The following is a 23,478-nucleotide window of genomic DNA, read 5'->3' as shown; positions in this document are numbered from 1 at the left end:
ATTCAGGTTACAAAGTCGGGGAACCAGCTAACACGATTTAATCTAAGAATTGACAACTTCTCCAATTTTAAATATTAGTGGGACACAAATAACGTAGTACGAGATTTTGGTATTTTCAATTTTTTTTTTATCTTTTTTCTTTTAAAATTTTTAATTTTTATCTCCCTGTTCTCACTTCCACATATTTTTTCTTTTTTTTTTCTCTTACTATTTTTTTAATATTTCCTATAACTTTCTTCAAATTTTTTAGTATTTTTATTTTGTTCAATTAATATATATTTTAAAATAATGATTAATTTTCAGCTTGAGGTTTCGTAAAATTAGCTGTCGTAGCATGTAAGCATGATGTCCCAATGTGTATATAATAAATATTATTTTATATTATAAATAAGAATAAAGTATATAATCAACAAATTATATTTAAAAAAAATAACTTAAAGTATTATTGACACAATAAAATAATTAGTGTAGTAGTATCAAAATGACGTACAATCACTTTTGTTAGGGGTAAAAAACTAATCAAAATTAGTTCTTAAAATGTTCTATTAGAAATATAATTATCATATTTAAAAATTAATGCGACGGTATCATTAACGATCATTTATAGATACAAAGAATCTTTCTTTTTTATATTAGTATAGATAAGCTTGATCTATCAGAGCACACTTGGGCCACAATCATGAAACTTCTTGGGCCTTGGACTAAATTAGCCCATTTAGCAAATTGTTTCAAACTTTGAACCTAGTATATCCATAGGCAAGCCCAATGGGCCGTAACCAGGCTTTCATATTAACCTGAAAAATGTTTGCTTAATTCAGATCAATTGACAATAAAAAGATACAACCTAACTTATTTATTTATTTATTTATTTTTGCTGGGGTAACTAAATCAATTTTTTCCTTTTTTTGTTTTTTTTAAACATAAAAATTTGGATAATTTCGATCATGGCTAAGGTATGCCTCGAGAAATATTTTATTATTATTATAAAAGAATTTAGGTGATTCCGATTTCAATTAATATAAGTGATTCACATATCATATCAAGAATATTTATCGCTTATTGTAAGTTCTTATTATCTACCAGCACGCTTGCAGAGATACTTGTTATCTGCTAATGCAGGTTTTATACTGTAAACGATCCAAAACATGTCTCTAAAATCATAGACGAATTACTGTCATGCAGTCTTTATAGAGTAGAGAAATCAAATCTACAATTAATTTGATGTAGGCAAACATTCTACATTGGTTGCAGATGAGGAGTTTGAGTATTTTATAGACCTCAATACCTCCTCTCCTTAGTGAGTTTCTTTTTCAAGATCATACATCATGCAATAAGGCACCGATCAAATTGCAAGCCACACGTAAACAAAGTCATATATCCATCCGCAAGCGAGGACAAGGAGGCCCAGACCCCCTCTACATAGGAGGGCAACCTTTTTAGGATAATGGCATGAAATTCCTACAAAATCGAAACAAATAATACCTTACACAACTTAACACTAATTGAATCGTAAACCGCATCACAAATCATTAACACGTTATACTCTAGTGAAAATAGGGTTTAACTGCTGCGAATGTTTTCCGGCATAAAAGGAGTAAATTAGGCAAAAGAGTGGTTATGTTATATTATACCTAAAAATGAACATCACTTGGACGCCACGAATACAAATTTCGTTTTCTTTCCTACAACAGATTCCCATGGGAGACAATTAGAACTAACACTTGTGATGACTGAACATGCTTTTTTTTTTTTTTTTAATATTACATCGATTCATTTAATATATTAAAAATAATAAATAAAAATTAAATATATGCTTAATTCACTATTATATTCACATAATATATTAAGATGAAAAATAATATCAGTAATAAAATATTAAATAATAATTAAAATAAATATTGTAAGTAACAATAATTTTTATTTCATCATTTTCTTTTTCATGCACATAGCACACATGCCTAAAGTTTGAAATCTTGAAACTCAAAATTTGTCCCTTGAAAACTTATTTTATAATGTTGAAAACCTCGTTAGTGAAAATAATTTGTGCAAATTATCATTATCGATACGGCACAAGATAGTGACGATTATATTTATTATTGGTTTACTGTCACCGTATTTATTTCACTAGTTATTTATGACAATACCTTTAGACAAATTATCCTTAAGTACTGCTAATGATGATTTTTACGAGGACACTTGTGACGACTAAAATTTTAAAAATCATTATTAAAATTTTTGTCCCTTGGTACATATAATTAATGACAATTTTAATAACATCGCACAAAATAGCAAAAAATTAAAACCTGAAAACAACAACAAAAAAAGTGGAAATAAACAGATTAAGTAGAAAAAAAACTTTAATCTATCAAAATATAGATATATAGGAAGTGGGACAGTTGTAAAACGTTTATGTGGAGAAGAGTATTGTTTATGAATTTGTGGTGATGGTGTCTGATAAGAGAGTGTCAGTAGCCTGAGCTGTATAGCAATAGTGTTGATTTGGCATTTTGCAACATCTACCAAACTGCTTATGTTGGTAAAAAGTAGTTGCGTGCATCAACTCATTTCTTCACTACAACATTGTAATTATTTTTGTTGTTTTTTCCCCTTCTCTTACATTCTATTCCCAGTTACCATCTTTTGTTTTAATTCACTATTTTATCTTTGAGATACAAAGGGAACAGTGTTGCCTGCCCAATTATTATGGCTGCGCACTGTAACTAAACAGCCAATATGGTACTGTACCCAACCTTGAGTTGGTATGTTAATTTGGACATGTTGATTAACACAATTTGATGCTTTCCTAAAACAATACATGAGTTTTCTTATGACTAGAAACCCACCCACACCAAATAAAAAACACACAAAAAAAAAAAAAAATCAATCGTCACGAAGCTTTTTTTAGTAAAAATAATTAATCCACCGACACGACGGTCTGGTGATTTTTATTTGAATATCAGGGGTTTCAAATTTATAGAAATTTATGTAGCAAATTTACATTGTAGTATTCTTAATCAAAGTATACTTAATCGAATTAACTATTAATTCTTTTTATTCTTCCTTCCAATTTTTTAGGGAAAATTACACTTTCCTCCCTGAGGTTTGGTGTAATTACGAGTAAATTTTATGTGGTTTGAAAAATTACATATAGCACCTTTGAGATTTGTTTTGATCTAACAAATAAGTTATTCCGTTAGTCAAAATTCACCAAATTTGCTAATATTAATAAAAAAAATTCAAAATAAATAAATAAATTTAACCCCAATTGACTTATTATTGAGTTATTGCAGGTCAAACAAATCTTTTTGTAATCAAATTGCCCTCATACGTCTTCACGTGTTAATGCATGTGCGGAGGTATATAGTTTAGTCAGAAAAAAATTATTTGACCTGCAATAAGTCGGTAATTAGTCAATCGAGGGTGAGTATCAATTTTCATTTAATTTTTTTTGTCAATATCAGCAAATTCAGTTAATTTTGACTAATGAATTATGCCTTTTCTTTAATGAATATTATGAGGTATTTACAAGGGCATTCCTCGAGACCCTCTTACCACATCTATGTACAATATCTTTCTTAGTATTTGTGCTAATATTCTATCGGTTATTCGTAAATTTGACAGATTGATTGGCACATATTTTTACTCTCGAGATAAAAAAAAGTCGTATATTATTATGTTGGCGACAATTCATATCACTTTATAGTAGCTCGACTATTATAAGAATTTTCTAGTAACACAATGAACTGAATAATTCAAAACGATATTTTTCTCGGTTCAGTTCGTATTATTTATAATTCATATCAGTATAATTTTGTTAAATAAATAAATTTTATTTTCTCTTATATATATATATATATATATCTTGTCAATCCTTTTCTTTGTAAGAAAAAATCACATTACAATGTCATTATTGGTCAGTGTCAGTTGGATGATTCTCGTCATAAAAAGGACAAATTATGTAGATATATATCGATGTGCACTGAATTATGAGAGATGAATGAACTGATAAGGTATAGTGCTGTCTACTTATCAAACTTCACATATGATACCTTCACCTCAATTATTTGATTCAATTTACATTGATTTGAATTATTAATATATTGTTGACTATATTAATTCAGTCAAACAATATCTCAACGAGTTTTGACAAAAGAAAAGAATATTAGCGGAAAAAATACAAGTGCTTGAAAATTTTATCTTTTTCACGTTAATATTCTTCATGATTTTAACAGGATAATCATTAGTTACATTCATGATTTGTTGAAATTAATAAAAAAAATTAAATTAAAAATTCATAATTACATCTAATTAATTTATTACAAAACAAATTAATTCCCGTAAAAAAACAAACTCCAATTTACGCCCTAATAATTTAAAAAAATATAGTATGTGGGGAATTACAACGAGACAATAATACGTGGTTTTGCTGAGTCATACACACGTACCGAATCATTGTCTCACTCTTCATCGTACCTTCTTCCTCTTTTCTTTTACCATAAAATATTCAATAATAGTTATATATGTTGGAGATGAGTTCAGACGGGACTCGTTGTCTGTGTGCTACTACACTTATAACCCTTTCATTTATTCTTCTTCTTTGTTCTGCATAACTATTGCAATGGTTAAAAATGTTTGAATTGTTTATAAATATTAAGTGTCAAGTGCCATCTATTATTCTTGAATTGTGTACTCACATATATAAGTGTTTTATCTGTTCTTGAACGAAGTTTTCGAAATTGCTATTCGCAGATTTCAGAAGCTTGTTGTATCCTAAAAGTGAATTGTCATATCAATTCGGTAGCAGCTTATAGTGAGGACAATTATCACTTTAAGGAAAGTGTGTCTTGTCCACGCTTCAAGTCTAAATTTATACTGCTTCTTTCTTTATTCATTATTTTCCTAACAGATCGATATTTTATAATATTAGATATTATTTATTTTTATTTTTTTAGTTTAATAATTTTATTTAGAAAGGCATCTTATTGTATAAAATTATTGAAACTTTACAAAAAAAATATATATATATTTGTAACTGATGTGGGACGCGTGCTAACATCTGTATTAATGATAGATAGTACTGAAGTATGTCTGTATGGACAAGTTTGGTGGTAGAAGACGTGCACGCGTGTTGGCTCAAGAAGACCAGACATGATTTCTGGAAAACTGACCACGGAAGAATTTAACCTTAAAATCAAATATATTTATAAGATTTTACAAATTCATACATCTTATGATTTCAAATTTCTTTATTTTGAATTTTCAAGATGTTCTATTTCATTCTAAAAAGTAGTTATTGAAACATCTGGATGAAAATAAAATTACGAGATTTATAACATATATATGTTACTAAATATAAAAAAACCAAAATTAATTAAAATAAATTTAAAGTAACTAGTTAAGTTTTTTTAATAAATTGGGTCCCCCGTATATTTTTCTAAAAGGGTTCATATTCTCCTAACATATTATTTTTCAATCTTATAAATTTATTTTTTTTCTTACAACATTTCTTAAAATATTTTAAAAAATTTATAAGCTAAATACGTACGATGGATAGTAACAAGAGTGATATTAAAAACCTGAATAAATATAAAATTAAAAAAAAATACAATTTACCTTCTATGATATAAAAAATAAACAAAGAACACCATACAAAAAAATAAAATAATAAATTATCCACTGTATCATGAAAAATAAAGCAAATTACCCCTGAACATAAGAATGTAATTTTCTAAATGCTTTTTTTCATAAAAATTATCTATTTATTTCACATATCATACGGTACAAATTACATTCAACCAAAAAAAAAAAAAAATTAAGAGTGGAATGTATAGGAGGACACAGAGAGAAGATTGAGAATTGATGGTGATGAGTTATTGATAAGTGGTAGTGACTTAGCACAAATAAATGGAGAAATGAGGTGTTGTATGTAACTCATCACTCTCTCTGTCTGTCGCTCCGTCCCGACATTGATGCAGTTTTTGGCACGCAGGTTGCAAGGAACAATCATCTCAGAATTGAGAGAGAGATAGCTGCACGTGGATTCAAGCACACATGCGAATGCGTCCCACAAGACACGTACCCCAACCGAATTTCATTGTTCAGACCAAAAATACAAATAATATCACAAATTGATAAATTATTTTTTAATAAAAGAATAGTAAAAAAGTTATCTTCTCGTATTCTCTTAAATACAATAATTTATTTCTTTATATTTTTAAAAATAAAATATTTTTTATTTTTTTAGATAGAATGGTAAATTATTTTGTTTTTAAAATAATAATAAAAAATTATTATTATTATTATTATTATAGGAGGTGGTTTACTCATTTCCAGTAATAAATTACTATTCACCCTCCATTCATACATAGGCTATGACTATAGCAGCATTGTAAGAAGAGATGTTTGAATCTCAAGTCTTAAGAAAAACCACCAATCAAATAATCATTTAAATTATAATAAATAGCACAAAATCCTGTGTGTTTTTATTTTTTAGCTAAAACTCTTTTATGTGTTAATTTTATAAGCAAAATACCATTGTATTTTTTGAAATAAAATATATTATCCTCTTTTTATTGATTGGGTTAATGACGTTAAAATTTTTAAGGACTTGACCGTATTTTCAAGGGGTTAACGATATTTTTTCAATAATTCCGTACTTGTAATATATATGTATATATATTAAATATCAGGGAGATTATCGTAATTTAGCATTATATATAATAATAAAAAAGATGGGACATGTGTGATGACTGATGAGGAAGAACCTAGTACCTTCTACAGTGTTATATATATTCCAAAATTTAGGATATATATATGTGTGTGTGTGTGAGTACGAATGAACAGCAAAGAGATAGAGAGATGATGTGGATTCGCATAGGCATGCGCATGTGGTTTTCAATACTTTTTCGCTGGTTTCCGACTTGCTCATCCATTTTTTAATATATATTACCCGTTGCAGTATAATTTTCTTTGTGCATATAATAAATAATTTTATATTTTAAATTATATTATGAATAATAAAAAATATATATAAATTAATATATTATATTTCTTTAAAAAAATAAAAGCAACAAAATAAAAAGAAAATTAATTTAGGGGTGTAATTGATATAATAATAAAATTTGTGATACGTTGTCATATCCGTTATTTGTGAGAGAATTAAGAGTTTTCTTTTTTATATATAATATAGATATGCAATAACAAGAAGAAAGGAATAAAGCGTGTTTATGTTTGTTACGCGTATGTACTTTCTCCTCCTCATTATTTATTTTAACTAAAAATGAAGAAAATTAAAAGAAATGGTGAAATAATGTGAAAAAAAAAATAAATATATAATTTGAGACACAAAAACCTGCCTTTCACTAAAAATATTTTAAAAAATTATAAAATATATATAATATTATAATTTATAATTCAAAATAGCATTTTGGTCAGTTAATCACAAAAATTGGATGGAAACCTAAAGGAATAAGCTCGTTATTAGACGGATGTTAAAATCAGGAGAGTATTTGTAATTCTGCCAAACTTCAAAAAAGATGGTTGAAATTTATCCTTTTATTTAAATTAACAACCTCGTTATTTTGTTTAATATTTTTTAATTTTTTCAATTAAAATATATTTAAAAAAATAATTATTAAATACATACTCATTTAAGTGTGCCCCACACACTAATGAAACTAAATTATCCTAAAATGCAGTGATCAAAATGGATGAGAGATTTGAGGGCAAGAAAATAAAGTCAATCCTAATGTATATAATAAAATAGGGTAAATCTCAATTATCCTAAAACAAGTACATAAAAAGTCAAAAATAGCCCTAATCTAATATTGATTTTACACTAAATTCTTTTTAATTTATATACAGATTTATATATCTAAAGCAGTAATCTTGTTTCATTCTCCTTTTTTTTTTTGTTGTATTTTAATATTCTAATTATTTTCATGTTAATTAAAAAAAATCACATGATTTTTACAATTTTCCTAAATTTATTTAGCCTATTTGATGTGTTAATAAATAGGAAATTTCAATATTAATTCAGGAAAGAATGTGTGAATATTATTGAGATAATTACACTCCCCTCTCATTAGGTTCGATATAATTACACATAGAGCTCTTGTGGTTTGAAAATTTATCTCTAGTATCTCTGATATTTGCTTCCGTTTAACAAATAAGTCCATCGATTAGTCTCACTGAATTTGTTGATATTAACAAAAAATAATTGAATGAAAATTGATATTTTACCCTCAATTAACTTATTCTGACTTATTGCATGTCAAATAATTTTTTACCAAACTACCTTTATAATAGTGAAAATATATTTCCTCATATGCATTAATGCGTGAAGACGTATGAGAATAATTTAATTATAATTTTTTTTTTACATGTAATAGATCAGTAATAAATCAATCTAAAGTCAATATTTGCTTTTTTCTAATTTTTTTTTGTTAATATCAGCAAATTCGATAAATTTTGACTCACATTGGGTCTTATTGTTAAGCAAACCTCAAGGGTGCTAGATGTAATCTATCGAACCACAAGAGAAATACACGTAATTATACCAAACCTCAAGGTAGAGAAATGTAATTATCCCAATATTATTTAAACTTTAAGATAAAGAAAAGGAAAAAAAATAAATGGTAGAGGACAAACTTGTCATTATGCATCACAAATACCACGATTATCCACATATTAATCAAACCTAGATAGAGAATTTTGTTAATCCTCCACACAATTAAATATTAATTATCCTCCCACCCTTTACCCCCACCTCCCCCCACCCACCCCAACTGGTGTGCAGCTGCCATGTATATATTCACTCCGACGGCATCTTCTCTCTCATCACTCTCTCTCTCTCTCTCTAGATATATATATATATACATGTGTGTGTGTGTACACAAAAATCTGTATAGACCAACTCATTGTCTCACACTTTTTCAATTTGCTTCAGCCGAAAGGAAAAACAATATTCCACAAACTTATTCTCGCTTTTCATTCTTTCGCGGGAGATGGGCTTATCGTTTTCGTTCTTGGCTCGGAGTGGAAGCTCCGCCCCCGCTTCTTCGCAGGAGACTGGGTTGGGGGACTTGCCAGAGAGCTGCGTGGCGTCGGTGCTGTCGTACCTTGACCCGCCGCAGATATGCAGGGTAGCAATGTTGAACAGGGCTTTTAGGGGGGCATCGTCTGCGGATTTTGTGTGGGAATCGAAGTTGCCGTTGAACTATGAAGACGTTATTGGAAGAGTATTTGAGAAGGACGGAGTTTTGTTTAAGGGTTTGTGTAAGAGGGATATCTATGCCAGGCTTTGTAGGCCTAATTCTTTTGATGGTGGCACCAAGGTTTAATCTTTTTACCCTTTTGCATTTCTTTTTTCTTCAGATATGTGTTCATAAATTTCCCTGTTTTGTGTGACTGATCAATATATTTGCTTGTTTGTGTTTATGATTTCTTGGTGATTTTTGCTTGTTTTTGGAAAATTTTGGAATATGGAATAATAAGATTTTTATTGTTTTTCCTTGAGAAGGTTCTAAATAAAGTTGTAATATTCGACCTTTTATTTTATTTAATTTTGCGGGAGATTGGAAAATATCTCTTCAGGAATTTTGTATGTTTTAAAAAAATGGAAAATGATATGTAGCAAATATATACAAAGATGGCTTCTTGATTGTTATGAAATTTCTAAAGAATGGTCCCTTATTTAGATGATATATGGCCTGTAGAGAATAAGGGTAAGTTGAAATTTTATGTAAATGTTAATATGAGTTCTGTTTATTTGGATTGTTTGCAGAGAGTCTGGTTGGATAAGACAACAGGCAAGACTTGTATGTTGATATCATCAAATGGATTGGCTATAACTGGCATCGACGACAGGAGATACTGGACTCGCATTCCAACTGAAGAATCAAGGTGAGGGGTTTAGATTATTAGAAACGTTCTCGCTTTTATGCCGCCCAAAAATGAGTTTGAGATGGATTTATTGTGTTCTGAGGCATATTTTTCGAGATTGGTGGGTCAAAATCGGAGTATCTCCATGAATTCTCCAAATTAAAGGTTTTCCATGATTCATTTTTATTTTATTGCTTCAATGTTTTGCCAAGCTTTTGTCTGGAGATTGTGGTGCTATATGATAAACATATGATTATATATCCGTCTTGCTTGATGTAAATATACGAACTATACCATTTTATAGAGGTAAGCCTCTCAGGCCAATACCTGATCGTTCTAATTAATACCAATGGATAAATGTTGCAGCTGTTGCTTGTCAGTACTATTGCAGTGAAATTGTGGGAAGCAGTTAGTATTAGTTTGTGCACTATTATTTCTTTCATGAAAAAGATCAAATCTTGGGAATCTTTTTCTTTTGAAGTTGTAGAACGTTTATCTACCCCTTTTGCCGTTTGTAGAGCTGCCAAATGGGAGGTGATCTGGTTTTATCAAGCTCAGTGTTAACTTTTTAGGGATTAGTACTGGGATCTCAAGGTCAGCTGTGCAATTTGAATCCATGGTCGGCGCTGCCCTGCTCTATTAGGAAGTGTTGAAACAGCCACCACGATTCAATAGACTTTTCAGGGTTTCAAGAAGTAATAGTGCGTTTTATGTTATACATAAAAGATACACATAGGATTGCAGCCTGGCTTCTTGTTTTAGAGGGAGACAGATCACACAAGTTGCAATTTTTTAAAGTTATCCAAATAAAAGAATAATACATTTTGGATGTCTTGTACATCTTTACAGCCTCAGCAACTGGTAATTCAAAATCTTTGGTGACTATGCTTAGAGTCTTGGAATATGGAATTTTGAATATGATGCCTTCTCTTACTTTACTTCAATGGACAATGGCTAAAGTGTGAACTGATTGGGGTAGGGAGCATTATCTGTCTTTCATCAGACCTAAAGAAAGAGAAGGAAGAAATGGAGGGAATACATAATTAAAGGATTCGGACAAATTCTGCCGACTTAATCAATTAATTGTTGTTAGCCCCTAGCCGTATTTCTACTGAGAAACTTCTTTGACCTGGCATTTATGGAAAAGTATGCAACTTTCGGTTTAACATCGTATGTTCATTCAAAGTTACATTTCAGGATTTGTGCATTGTTGTTTCATTGGTCGGTCACCAGTATGTGTATGTATATGGATGCACTAATCTGGGATTTCATCTCTTCATGCAGGTTCTATTCCGTTGCATATCTCCAGCAAATCTGGTGGCTTGAGGTTTATGGGGAGATTGAGTTCCCATTCCCAGCAGGATCGTACAGTCTCTACTTCAGACTGCAATTGGGACGCATTCATAAGAGGTTTGGGCGTCGCCTTTGCAACTCCGAGCATGTTCATGGCTGGGATAAAAAGCCTGCAAGATTCCAGCTTTCAACTTCTGATGGTCAGGAAGAAACGAAACAATGTTACTTAAGGGAACCAGGAAAATGGATCCATTACCATGCAGGGGATTTCATCATCCCGAATTCTTGCAAGTCGATGAAAGTCAAATTCTCAATGACACAAATTGACTGCACGCACACAAAAGGTGGCCTTTGTGTAGATTCTGTAATGATAGTTCCTGTGGATAGAACCAGGCTGCAGCGTTTTTAATGCAACCCAAACTCTACATAGGAAGGTGTCCTCGGCAGACTAGTAGCAGTAGGCATGTAGTAGAAAAATGAGCAGTAATGGGTTGGTTGAGGCTTGAGTTGTGTCTCGAGAAGGCATGTATATACATAAAAATCCTCTCCCCCCTCCCCCCCTCTCTCTCCCCATCTATTGTAGAGCAGAGACATTGGGAATTAGAATTTTGTTACATAAATGCCCAGAAAATTGTAGTTTAAATGAGTCAAGAAGTGTAACAGATAGTATCATTTGACAAGTTTGAAGGTCGCAGATGTTCTTGATTTTCAAGAATGATAAGTTGAAAAGGTTAATGTTTCTCGTACTCGTTACAGTAACTTTGCTATAAGTGCCAGATTCAAGGACAAGTTTGAAGGTCGCTAATGTTCTTGATTTTCAAGAATGATAAGTTGAAAAGGTTAATGTTTCTCGTACATTCCAAATTATATCCATCCCATGTTATATTTGTATAGAGCATTGTTCTTGCAACAACATAGAACCCTACATTCATCATTCTAAATATCACAGATACTTTGAGCATTGTCCCATTTCTTGAATGGCTCGACAAAAAGGCTAAACAGTCCATTTCTTGAATAGCTCACCAAAAGGCTAAACAGACTCAATTTTCACCGTTGTTCCTATACCAAAAGCATGTTTCCTCCTAACAAACACCTGCAAAATCACCACATCAAATCCTCAATTTTAGACAGGCTTGTGGCTGAACCTTGGAAAGCTTCTTGGAGCTGCTCTGGTGAGCATGGTTCTGCTTTGACAGCAGCATTTTGACCGACGGAGGATATGCGACCGTGAGAGGCAGTCTGGGAGAAATTAGCTGCAGCTCTAGAGGCATCAGGCAAAATCACCTGTGCAAAAGCAGCCTTTGAGCTCTCAGCATAACGCATCTCATTGCTTGCTCGTTTTGGGTTGGATTGGTGGGCGTTATGCAGCTTTCCATATGGTTCTTGCATGCTCTTTTCCCTGTTGGCAGCTGCCATCTCCTGAAGCAACTTGTCCACTAGAGACTGATGAGGATGTTTTCCATGTTGGGAAGATTGGGATCCTTGCAAAATGGAGATGGGTGAGTTCTGTTCATGGGAATTTAAAGATTGAGTGAAAACCATGGGCTGGTTGGGATGGTCTGTCAAGCCCGACTCGTGCCCATTTCTTCTCATGGAGGAAGTAGAAGAGTTTTGTCCGAGCAATTGATGGTTAAGATCAAACAAGGCCAAACCTGAGCTTCCTGAGCCAGACATCATATCGCTTTCAGTCATGTGATAGCTATCAGCATGGCAACGAGGGTGAGGTTGCTGAGGGAATGTCGGTAGATTTTGAGCACCCGTAAATTGTTGCGTTCCTCGTGTCTCTTTCCAGTTACCAATCTTGCTGCCTTGGGAGTAACTGTTCAAGCACTCTACAACAAGATTTGAATTTAGTGTAGAGGGGAATTCGTTCACAAGAGAGCTACGTTACGTCCTAATGTCATAAAACAAAAACAGAAATGCAAAAAAGCTGCTATAAGGATGAGCATTTGGGTATAACTGCACCTATCTGGTCCAATAATCATCCAAGGTCAAAAGCTGGAAAACTAACAATACAACTTCAAGGACATGTGATAGCAACATCTGTGAAGACCTACATGGGATGAAAAACTAATAGTACAACTACTAAACCAATGTCCACTGATTTAAAACAAAAAGTAGTGCCTAGTGCCTCAAGTAGATAAATCAGAGACAACTTATAACAAACTAGTAGTCATGTTTTTTTTCTGGAAGAACATCGCTCGAAAGCAGGCACCTTTCAAACAGCAGAACATAAAAAGTGAAACTCTGATATCATTTATAAATAACTGAGTTTAGCCACATACCGATTGGTCCTATCTTTGTGTCATGACTGAATGATATGAGATCTTTCATACTATCGACAACTTCAGCTATCTGCCGACAATGAAGTTAAAAATATTTAACCATAAAAGAATTATAATACAGAAATCTCAGCTGCAGATGTTTTTAACCTGCAAGCACCGAATAAATCGTTTCGGATATCCTAAGTCATTCACCAATGGTAATTCCATATGTCTTGCAAGTTGATTTCCAGCCGACACAAACCTGCCCAAGGGAAATTTGCCGAAAGTCATGAGACTAATCTTAAGTCTTTATTAAAAAAATTGCAACCTTGAAACCAGATATTTTAAGTTCAACATATATATTCACAAAAAAGTGTAATATCAGTAGTTAATTCATGTGTCAACAATTTTATATTTAGCAAGGAATCTAGTCAACTCACAGCATGCAAAATAACCTTTTCAATACAACAGCAACCCAAAAATCTATCTTCATATTATTTAAAGTTAGTCAACTTTCATTTATACTATTAACAAAGCATGAGAGACTGTTTGGTGTTCTTATATTGTTTTACTAAAAGTACATTCTCAGCTTACTTGTAGAGTTACTACATGTAGTATCACACCATAAATAGGAGCAACCAAGACATGTTTAGTTTGATATCTTAGCTGCCACTTAATATTCTATAATAAATGTAACATTTTTACTTTTAATCAACATTTAATAAATTCACAACTAAAATTAAAAAATATATTATTAGATTTTAAAAGTTCACAACTATATAATTATAGTCAAGCATATTTTTTTTATATTTTGCACATGCACTAAGTGTCCTCACTTGCAAGCATTTACAGACCTCCAAGTAAGCACTTCGTCCTCAATGGGAAATAATATTGCTGTGCTGAAAGGGCATCTAAACAAGGAAAATGCTCACATATCACTTTTTTTTCTGAAAATCTCTGGTGAGACACTAGAAGATGCACCATTCCGAATATCATTTTCATATTTCTTGGCTGCTTGAACCAATTGATTAACCTGCAAGTAGAAAGAATTTCATTAGTGATTTTGTTTGGTATAGAATCCACATACTTTACACTATCTACCAACAATAGCACTTTGCTATGGTTTCTTATCAGTTATGTACGCTTGTTGGATATAATTATCATGTCCAGAAACACATGAAGCCTTTTGATTACTAGAAGTATTGCACAAATCGACCATTCCAATTGTCCATTCAACATGGCCCAAATGCCATTCATGATCTGAAACATTTCAAATGAGATAAAAAAAAATGGGGGTGGAATGCAAGCCGATTGTCAAAATTACTACATATATAATAAATGGGGTATTGTGGCAGACCTTTCAACAATAGACCTGGGAATCTATAATTTAGATGAACGTACAAAATTAATCTTCATGACCTTTTGCATTTTTATTTAGTTAAGATTTGTAGGTTGAGAAGTTTTTGTGTCAACTGAAGTGTCTAATGAAATCACTGATACGAATTATTCCTTCATTTATGTTGAAGACAAAGGCAATATTTACTCTTGAACAAGTCCAGTTACCTTGTTTTGGCATAAATTGATCAATACAATAACTCCAAATGCTATCAATGGCTTTTTCTGTCATTTACATGAGTTCAGGGGTTTTGAAGTTTAATTCATATTTAGGGCAGGCAAGGTTTAACAATGCATATAATAGAGGGGGTCAAACAGTAATCCGCTCATAATCAAATGGCATACAGTGTCACGTGCAAGAGTGCAGTTTCAGCGAACATGTTGATAGGGAATAATATCACTACAAACATTGGGCAAATATAGGAGTTCTTGAAGGTTCTAGTAAAACCCTATAGAATACTAGAAAAATATGTTTCTAACTGAACAACACAAGTTATATAATATCTAGAGTAATCATACAAGTATTCTTTTATGTGTTTCTCTTATCTATGAGAATCATATCTCATTCTTGGTTTATATAGATACATCTAGCTGTGACCGAAGTACTACGACGACATTAAGATTGGTCTCAAAAGGATAAGATCCATTTCTCCAAAGATTTAAACAAAAAGATAAAAGAGCACCAACAAACTTATAACTTGTTTCATGTATGAGTAGCCTCATGAGACGAAATTCCAAGAGCAAGTTATTGACCAAAAGCTGCATTCACCAGCCAAAACAGAACTAAGTACCTGAGGAGCAACCAGTCTACGGAGCAGATATTCCTCATGACTTTGTGCGCAAAATTCCCAGGACAATATCTATGAAATTTCAAACAATGAACATTCATATGAACAAAACTCAAATATAGAGTCACAGTTATGGTACCAAGTTAGATAGATAACGTAATGACATCAAATTATCAGTTTTGGAATATGAAACTTACCTTCAAGTCATATCTGAAAACAATGCGAAGTTTACCCTCGTGAACAACATGAAATTTTTCATAAACACTCTCTTGAATGGCTTTCCCGTATTCCAGCACCATTCCCGATGGAATTTGACATGCTCGCGGTAGATCTAGAAATAGGATCTCATCAAGCATACCACTCTCAAACTTTATCTTGAACAGCCTAGGAAGTATGTCGAAAGCCGCCTCTACCAAATCACAAGAATAAAAGCACAACATAAGCTTGTTTAACGCTAATTGTGAACACTTTAAGCAGCCACAAGTGGAAGAATCCAAAGGAACAAAAGCTTGAAATTTTGTGTAGAATAAATATTGTCTAGAATCAAAAGCTTGAAATATCGACTAGAATCACATCTGTAGGAAACTAGCAAATTTCAAAAGTCAGCAAAAAATAAGGACAAACTGTTCAGCCCCTGGAAGCAAAGACTGACAGTATATGGAATGTTATGCTTGAGAAGATACAGTACAGAAGGGCGCATGCAAGATTACCCAGTCCCTTCCCTGGTCTTGAACCACATATGTCGCAACACCATGTCTCCTGAAACAAAACAACTACTTCCCTTTCAGACAAAAGATGGGAAAAATGTTGATGGACTCGATGAAAATAAGATGAACACAGATTTGGAAATTAGGTTAACCTCAAAGATGAAATCAGATTAAAGCTGCATAGTTCGAGAATATATATAAATATATATATATATATATATTTATTACAAAAAAGAATATGAAATCTAGTTTCTAAGAAATGCAAGGTTCCATTGAGACTGACCATAGATTTAGGGCAGAAAACACCTGTGTGCAGGTCTATATTTTCATATGTAGAGAAACACCATCTTTTCTTTGAATCAGGGGCATAATACTCAGACACAAATTTCTTCCAATAGGAAATGTCGTTGTCCTGTTGGAAAAACAACGGTGTGTCAATCGAGATTTATGAAGACACACAAACAACTTGGTTTTTCTGTATTATCATTTCTAAAGTTACACCAATCGTTGAATTTGACAGGGAAGCAAACAAAAATGAACCAGACGCCGAGAAAATCCTAACACACATAGAAAGATGTAATATTAAGACAACTACAATATTTAAGCCATGAAAAAGTAACTAACATGTGTGTGGTTCCGGAGATGATATAGATACTGCATGAATCTTCGGGAACAAATACCACCATCAAGAAAAGGTGCACGAGTCCCTTGTTGATTACCCTGGTCTTGCAGAAGACTTATCATCTGCTGTTCCTGTAGCTGTTTTGGTAGCTGCAGGTGATAGCCTCTAATCTGTGGAGCTGTATGTAAATTCAGTTGTTGCAGCTGATTTTTCTGTCTATGCAGCTTGATCATTCCCTTTAGTTGTGGATTCTGGTCCTGTAACTCCTTCAACAATAATTCCTGAATAATCTTCTGCTGCTGGATGTTCTCCTGTTTGGCATAAAGTTTTGGTTTCTTTGGAATTGGAGTGAGAGTGTCAGGCTCCTCTTTTATTCTAACAGGAAATGAATCTTTACGAGTTTGTAGTTTTGACTTGTAAAAATGTGTCAAACCAGCAGTATTTTTAGATTCTTGCCTTTTTCTCTCCTTTTGTCCACCATGAAATAAACAAGACAATGCATCATCTTGACAAAGAACATTCACAGGATTGTCGCTTGAGAATGACATGGGTGATGAGGATACGCTGATGGAAGGTTCCATATTGGTGTTTCCATGACTCTGCAAATAAGGACCAGTTGGGAGAATCAAGTTGGCAACTGAAACACCAGCATCATGGCATACAGGGGATCTTGAAGTTGAAGATTTCCAGACAATCGTTGAGTTCATAACATCAGGATCCAAGTCTGTATTTGCTTGTGCCATACCAAGAATTGAATCCAGATCCTCTGCATTTATGAGTGAGTTGTGAGAACTTAGAGCCTCCAAAATTCCTCCACCTCCATTAACAGGTAATATTAGAGGAATTGGCAATTGGCTGTTGGAATCCAGAAAAGCCTCCAAAGCCATGTCTTGCTCGAGAGCAAAAACAAGATACGCCACAACTTGGAATGACGATCATGCGAGAAATCCTATAGAAATATGAAGCCAACAAAAAGGTAAATTTCTCCTATTCTTACACAAATGGCTCTTCACAATAAAAGAAGTAAACAGAGACTGCATACATTAAATTTTGCTAAACAATAATTCAAGCTTCAAATTTACCACTTAATCAGACAAGTAAATCCCTCAAATTTATCATGTATTACATAAAACTAATACCATAAATGCAAAGTTCCGAAAATATCTTGGAAATGAATGCAAAAGATAGCAATACAGAATCAGTGAATTGACTCAAAGCTAACAGAAACAATAACAAAGAAGATGGACTCGTGAAAGTGCCCAACAAAGATGCGACAATACTTGGAAAGAGTTATTCACAGACAGAATACGAAAGTCCATTTAACCCAGTAAATCATAAGCTTTATCTGTCTCTACTCAGCCGAAATAAAAGCCAAAATCTCAAACAACAAGCATAACCATTTTTTCAATGCTATACCAAAGAAAAAGCATTAATTATGAGGTAAGCCCAGAAAGAGTTAGCACGGTGTACACAATCACATCGAACAACCATGTCAAAAAGCAGAACAGGGGCAAAATGAAACATAGATAATTAGTTATCCAAATAAGAAAGAAAAAAAATGCTGAGACCAAAATAAAGAAACAAACACCTAAGGGAAGACTGATTTTTCACTCACTGTACTTACTTAACAGACATGCAAGCACAGATAAGAAACATTCTGCCAAATCCAACCAAAACTTAAGAAAAGGAAAAATAGAAAGAGAAGGAAAGGGGGGGAAACACATTTTCTCAAAACTCTCAGTGAAATTCCAAAAAAAAACCTTGAATAACATTTTTACATACAGAAATCACCAACAAAGATTTACCCCTTGATTCTATTGTTTTCCCTCAAAACTCAACTCTTTTTCCACCCAATTCTTCTTCCCTTTCTCTCGTTACACACTCATGATTCCGAAGTAGCTTTTAACAGCAAGAAAGGGAAGGAAAGGGAGGGGGAAATAAAAAAAAAAAGAGCAACATCAAAATAAAACCCAAAATCCAACACATCAAAAAGAAAAAAAGAAAGAAGAAGAAGCAGAAATCAAAATGGAACAGAATAACTCAAACTGATCATAAATGCAGAAGTAAACATTTCTTCATGAATATACCTCCCCAGAAGCTGATGAAGCTCCGGAAATCCTCTGCCATTTTCGCAGCAATGTGTGAACTGAGTGAGGAAAGATGGAGGGGGAGAGTGCGGTGTTTGTTTCTTTCTTATACGACGAGTTCGCGGGAAGAAATAGGTGAGTGGGAGTGACCGCCTGGTGCCAGTAACTGGACCCACCTCTCGACACGCGTCATGCGGGTCGGAGCCACCAAATGCCCTCAACCGCTCGGGTTTGCGGTGCGTGCCCGACAAAATATTTGGTAACGCTCCGTTTGTTTCACTTACATATCTTGAACTGACGTCACTCACCCATTCTTCCTTCTTCCTAATAGGGAGAATGCTTCATATTATAAATTAATAAATTCTTTTTTATGAAAATAACAATAATTTATTATTTTGTACTTTTTTAAAATACAATAATTTATATTTTTATATTTTTTAAATTAAATCATAAAATACATCATTAGATAGAAAGGTAAATTATTTTATTCTAAAAAGCACAATTTTAAAAGAAATATCACATAAGGTAAATTACTACTCACCCTTAATCTAATCTAATGCCAAAATTACATATTTAGTTTCCTAAGATAGGTGGTTAAATACTCCTAATAATCTGCTTTATAATATCTTTAAAATTATCCCAAAAATTTTAAAAATTCGACACATTTTTGCTTTTTCAATTTTCGCAAAATAATCTCGAAATTAGTAAAATTTGATACTTTTGTTCATTGCTTTACGAGATTCATGAGATTATATCTGGTCTAATTTTTTTTCAATTTTAGAATTAATTTGAAAATTCATAAAGTATGGGACTAAACATGTAAAATTTTCTCAATCTTAAAACTGTTTTAAAAATTCGATAAAACAAAGAATTAAAAATATTGAATCAGGGCTAAAAGTTCTAATTTTCTGCCTTGTAATTATTTGGCTGTAATAAGTTGGGTGAGAATTAAATTTTTTTTAAGTTTTGCATTTATTGAAAATTAATGTTTGGTGTAATAATTTATTAAAAGACGCGCGTAATTTGAAATTTGGTCATAGATTTATCCCATAATGTTTTCGAAATTTGTGAATAATTTCCCAGAACTTCTATAAATATGAGGTTTTGAATTAAATTCTCGCAATTAATTAGTTCATAAGTAACTTTAGTTAAATTATTAATTGATATAATAATATACTTTTTTTTTATTAACAAAAAATGAATATATAAACTAATAAAATATAGATTAAAATTTTAAAATCCTGAAATCGATGGTACCAAGAAAATTTATGAATATTTTAAAGACATTAAAAAATAGTAAAATATTTGAGAAATAATTATTCAATTTTATGAAAATAATTATTTTATTATTAGGTGAGAGCAAATTTTTGGTGTTTCGATTTTTTTATTATTATTTTGACATTATTTATAAAATAAAAAAGAATTATTTTCTTCCTCTTTTCGTAACCATCAAGTTGTTCGCTCTTGTCAACTTACACTAACTTTAATTTCTTATAATTTTCTTATTTTCTATTTTTATTATTTTTAACTTCTTTGATTAAAATTAATTATTATTTTGAAAAATAAAAATTAGTCTTTAAATTTTTTATTTAAGAATAAATTACAACAAGCTTCCATAAAATTTATCGTAATTACAAATACCCCTTAAAATTAATAGTCGACTGACAAATATCACTGGTAACAATTCATTATAAAAAGGTATTTGTCAAATAATCATTAATTTTATGGAGTATTTATAATATTCAAACAACAAAATATATTTATATTTATCGAGAACCTAAAAAACATTTTTTTGTAATTTACCTTTTATTTAATTATATACGTTTAATCAAGTGTCACCAGAAAAACTATGACAAATATAAATAAATCACGGCCTCGCAATGGTCATTAGCGGTTGTTTCTGTAATTATAGAAAAATTAAAATTTTTGCTTTGATTTTATTTAGCTATGATTAATAATATTGATTTATCATAATTTTTCATTATAGTCATTTATAATGTAGTGAAAACTCAATGTTTTTATATGGGGTGCTACAATCATATGTAATAATAATAGTAGTAAACAGTTTCCTAGGATTTCTGACTTGGGCCGTCCGGTTTGGGACAACCAATGTACTTCATTTCCAGTTCTCGAACAATGTACATCTTTGTCTCTGGTATCATGCCACTTCTCCTCTCTGGTCTAATAATTCCATATGATTTTAGGAAAAAACATATAATTATAATATTTGAATTCATAACTTTATTGGTTTGATAATTATTTTAGAAAATATAATTATAACTTTTGAATTTATAATTTTATAATTAATAATATAATAAGTTGAATTTATATAATGGGCATAATGATTGATCACACTGAAAAATTAAACTGTTTAAATTGTAAAATAAATACACAAAAAACTTTCATGTAAAAGATTTTTTTTGTTGGGATATTATATTTATTGTGTATCTATTATATTAACGCACTGCTTCACTTTTAATTTAAATTATTCTCTTATTAATTTTTTTAAATTAAAATATAATTTGGTGACAATTTAATGTGCAAATACCGAAATATATTGAAAATCATGGACATTCTCCATGTTCCCTTTCTTGTTCACTAAGGGCTTTCTGGAATTTTCTTCATATCATATATATATCTACACTAATATAAAAAGAAAAGTCCATCCACATTTGAAAACGACGTTTACTGATATCGCCGCACCAATTTTTAGTCAAAAGTGCCATTCACGATAAAATAATTAATTTAGTAAGCTTTTTAAAATTTATATTAATTGATATATTATTCTTTTTTTCTTTCTCTATTTTTTATTAATGTAATGTATTCATTTCTATATTTTACTCTTATTTATAGTATATGTTAAAGCGTGACAAATTATTTATTATATGCATGTAGAAACAACGTGCCACAACAGCTAGTTATTATAAAAAAAAATCTTTTTATTGTGTCAACTTTTGAATACTCAAATTTATCGTTTAATTTATTTATTTTGAAAGAAAATTGATCAAATTAGTAATTTCATTATTTTTTAATGATCCCATAGTTATAATTTTCTTTTCTTTTCAACCCATTAATGCGTTTGTCTCTCTCACCTTCTTCATATGTGTTTTTCGTCAAAATAACGGACAAATGAAAGTATGCCGTCCGTAAACAGGCACATTCGCATATGCCACAATTTCCCAATGCACTACAGCTTCACCGATAATTTCTAGGGCACTTTACACCCATTTTTTTTATTTTTTTAATATTTTAGGGTAGATTATAACTATCTATTGCTTTCCACAATTAATAAACCATGGTTCTCTTAGGTGTCTGTGATCTATGTGATGAAGGCACGAATAAGACGCATAGGCACTTATTCTCCTGATGCTGCTATGCCCGACGGTGTCTTATAGCTATTCGACGATCTGTTCGCTTCAATTGGCTGAACCGAAACTGGTCAATGGACATAGATTGGGCTACAAAAAAATAGAGGGAGCAACACATTATTAATTTGGTTTATCGTGCACTATTGGCTTTATGTGTGTATCATATTTGGAAGGAACGGAACTTAAAATGTTTTGAGCTGTTTGAGCAAAAACGACCGCACTTGCTGGAATCATTGTGGAAGGTTAGACAAAGAATTTTTAGTGCTTCTTTAGCTTGCTCTGTTAATTCTTATACGTTATATAGACTTTGGCGTATCCCTTGGTCTGTCAAGGAAGACGTCACTCATTGAGCACTTTTGTACTGTACGATTATACTATTTATTTAATGAAAATTACATTTACCTGGAACTATCTCTTCTAAAATTTAATATAATTAAGAATACTCCTTATTATTTAAAAAATTACTAATACCCCTTTAATTTTAATGATGGTCTAACAATTATCTCAATCTGTTAGATTTCATCCATTTTTTGTGGTGAACTGATCAAAATGCCCTAATAGAATATTAAAATTATAATTTTATTTATTTTTTAAAGTTATGTGATTTTTTTATGAAGTAAGTGGATAATTTTTAAAAAAAATTTATCCTCCCAGTTCGATTTTTTATAAATTTTTTATTTTTAAAAAAAGTAAAAAAGTACAGTACAGAGTTGACAATTTCATACATCCATCTAAAAATTGCATAATTTCATCAAACATCAGTGGGGTATTTTTAATTTTTCAAACGATGATGGATATTCGTAAATATGCCAAATCTAATGAAAAGTTGTTGTAATTTACCCAATTTTTTATGCAATAAATGCTTGTCATATATGAATTTAATTCTTTGTCTGAATTTATTAATATAATTAATCAGTCTTTAATATATTAAAATTACAGAAGGATGTATTAATCACTTTTATAATAATAATAATAATAATAATAATAATAGTAATAATAATAGAGTAGTACTTAATGCTTATGTAATCTATAAAGAGGTTCAAAAACTCGGTAAATGACCTCCGATTAACTA

The 23,478-nt window shown here is 31.3% G+C and overlaps 2 protein-coding genes across 3 annotated transcripts; one reads left to right on the top strand and one right to left on the bottom strand.

Moving 5' to 3' along the window:
• Positions 1 to 8,814: 8,814 nt before the first annotated feature.
• On the top strand, positions 8,815 to 11,921 carry LOC105164143 (F-box protein PP2-A13). Its single transcript, XM_011082725.3, has 3 exons — positions 8,815 to 9,335; positions 9,785 to 9,903; positions 11,167 to 11,921. The coding sequence occupies exons 1-3, from the start codon at positions 9,006 to 9,008 to the stop codon at positions 11,582 to 11,584; spliced, it is 867 nt and encodes a 288-aa protein (XP_011081027.1). The 5' UTR covers positions 8,815 to 9,005; the 3' UTR covers positions 11,585 to 11,921.
• An 85-nt stretch (positions 11,922 to 12,006) lies between these two features.
• Positions 12,007 to 19,159, bottom strand: LOC105164144 (putative transcriptional regulator SLK3). 2 transcript variants are annotated; one of them, XM_011082728.3, is made up of 11 exons: positions 19,039 to 19,159; positions 16,954 to 17,900; positions 16,613 to 16,741; positions 16,333 to 16,381; positions 15,820 to 16,031; positions 15,626 to 15,694; positions 14,372 to 14,472; positions 13,608 to 13,701; positions 13,461 to 13,530; positions 12,828 to 13,007; positions 12,007 to 12,656 (listed from the first exon to the last, which is right to left on the bottom strand). In XM_011082728.3, exons 2-11 carry the CDS (start codon positions 17,836 to 17,838, stop codon positions 12,277 to 12,279), a joined length of 2,169 nt encoding a protein of 722 aa, XP_011081030.1. In that variant the 5' UTR covers positions 17,839 to 17,900; positions 19,039 to 19,159; the 3' UTR covers positions 12,007 to 12,276. The 2 variants fall into 2 exon arrangements, with proteins under 2 accessions (XP_011081030.1, XP_011081029.1); XM_011082727.3 differs by having other exon boundaries at positions 12,007 to 13,007.
• Between the last annotated feature and the right edge of the window lie 4,319 nt (positions 19,160 to 23,478).

The sequence above is a fragment of the Sesamum indicum genome, linkage group LG6 (assembly GCF_026168435.1).
Source record: "Sesamum indicum cultivar Baizhima isolate 11 linkage group LG6, ASM2616843v1, whole genome shotgun sequence".
In the NCBI taxonomy this organism is placed as follows: domain Eukaryota; kingdom Viridiplantae; phylum Streptophyta; class Magnoliopsida; order Lamiales; family Pedaliaceae; genus Sesamum; species Sesamum indicum.
Note: the sequence above shows the minus strand (reverse complement) of the source record. Positions and strands in the feature narration are given on the sequence as shown.

Coding starts and splice junctions, on each gene's coding strand:
- LOC105164144 (XM_011082727.3), bottom strand. CDS start 17,838: ATGGCTTTGGAGGCTTTTCTGGATTCCAACAGCCAATTGCCAATTCCT. Junction 13,531..13,607: donor GATTTATTCGGTGCTTGCAG/GTTAAAAACATC, acceptor CATTGTCGGCAG/ATAGCTGAAGTTGTCGATAG. Junction 13,008..13,460: donor CACAAAGATAGGACCAATCG/GTATGTGGCTAA, acceptor ATCTTGTTGTAG/AGTGCTTGAACAGTTACTCC.
- LOC105164143 (XM_011082725.3), top strand. CDS start 9,006: ATGGGCTTATCGTTTTCGTTCTTGGCTCGGAGTGGAAGCTCCGCCCCC. Junction 9,336..9,784: donor CTTTTGATGGTGGCACCAAG/GTTTAATCTTTT, acceptor GATTGTTTGCAG/AGAGTCTGGTTGGATAAGAC. Junction 9,904..11,166: donor ATTCCAACTGAAGAATCAAG/GTGAGGGGTTTA, acceptor CTCTTCATGCAG/GTTCTATTCCGTTGCATATC.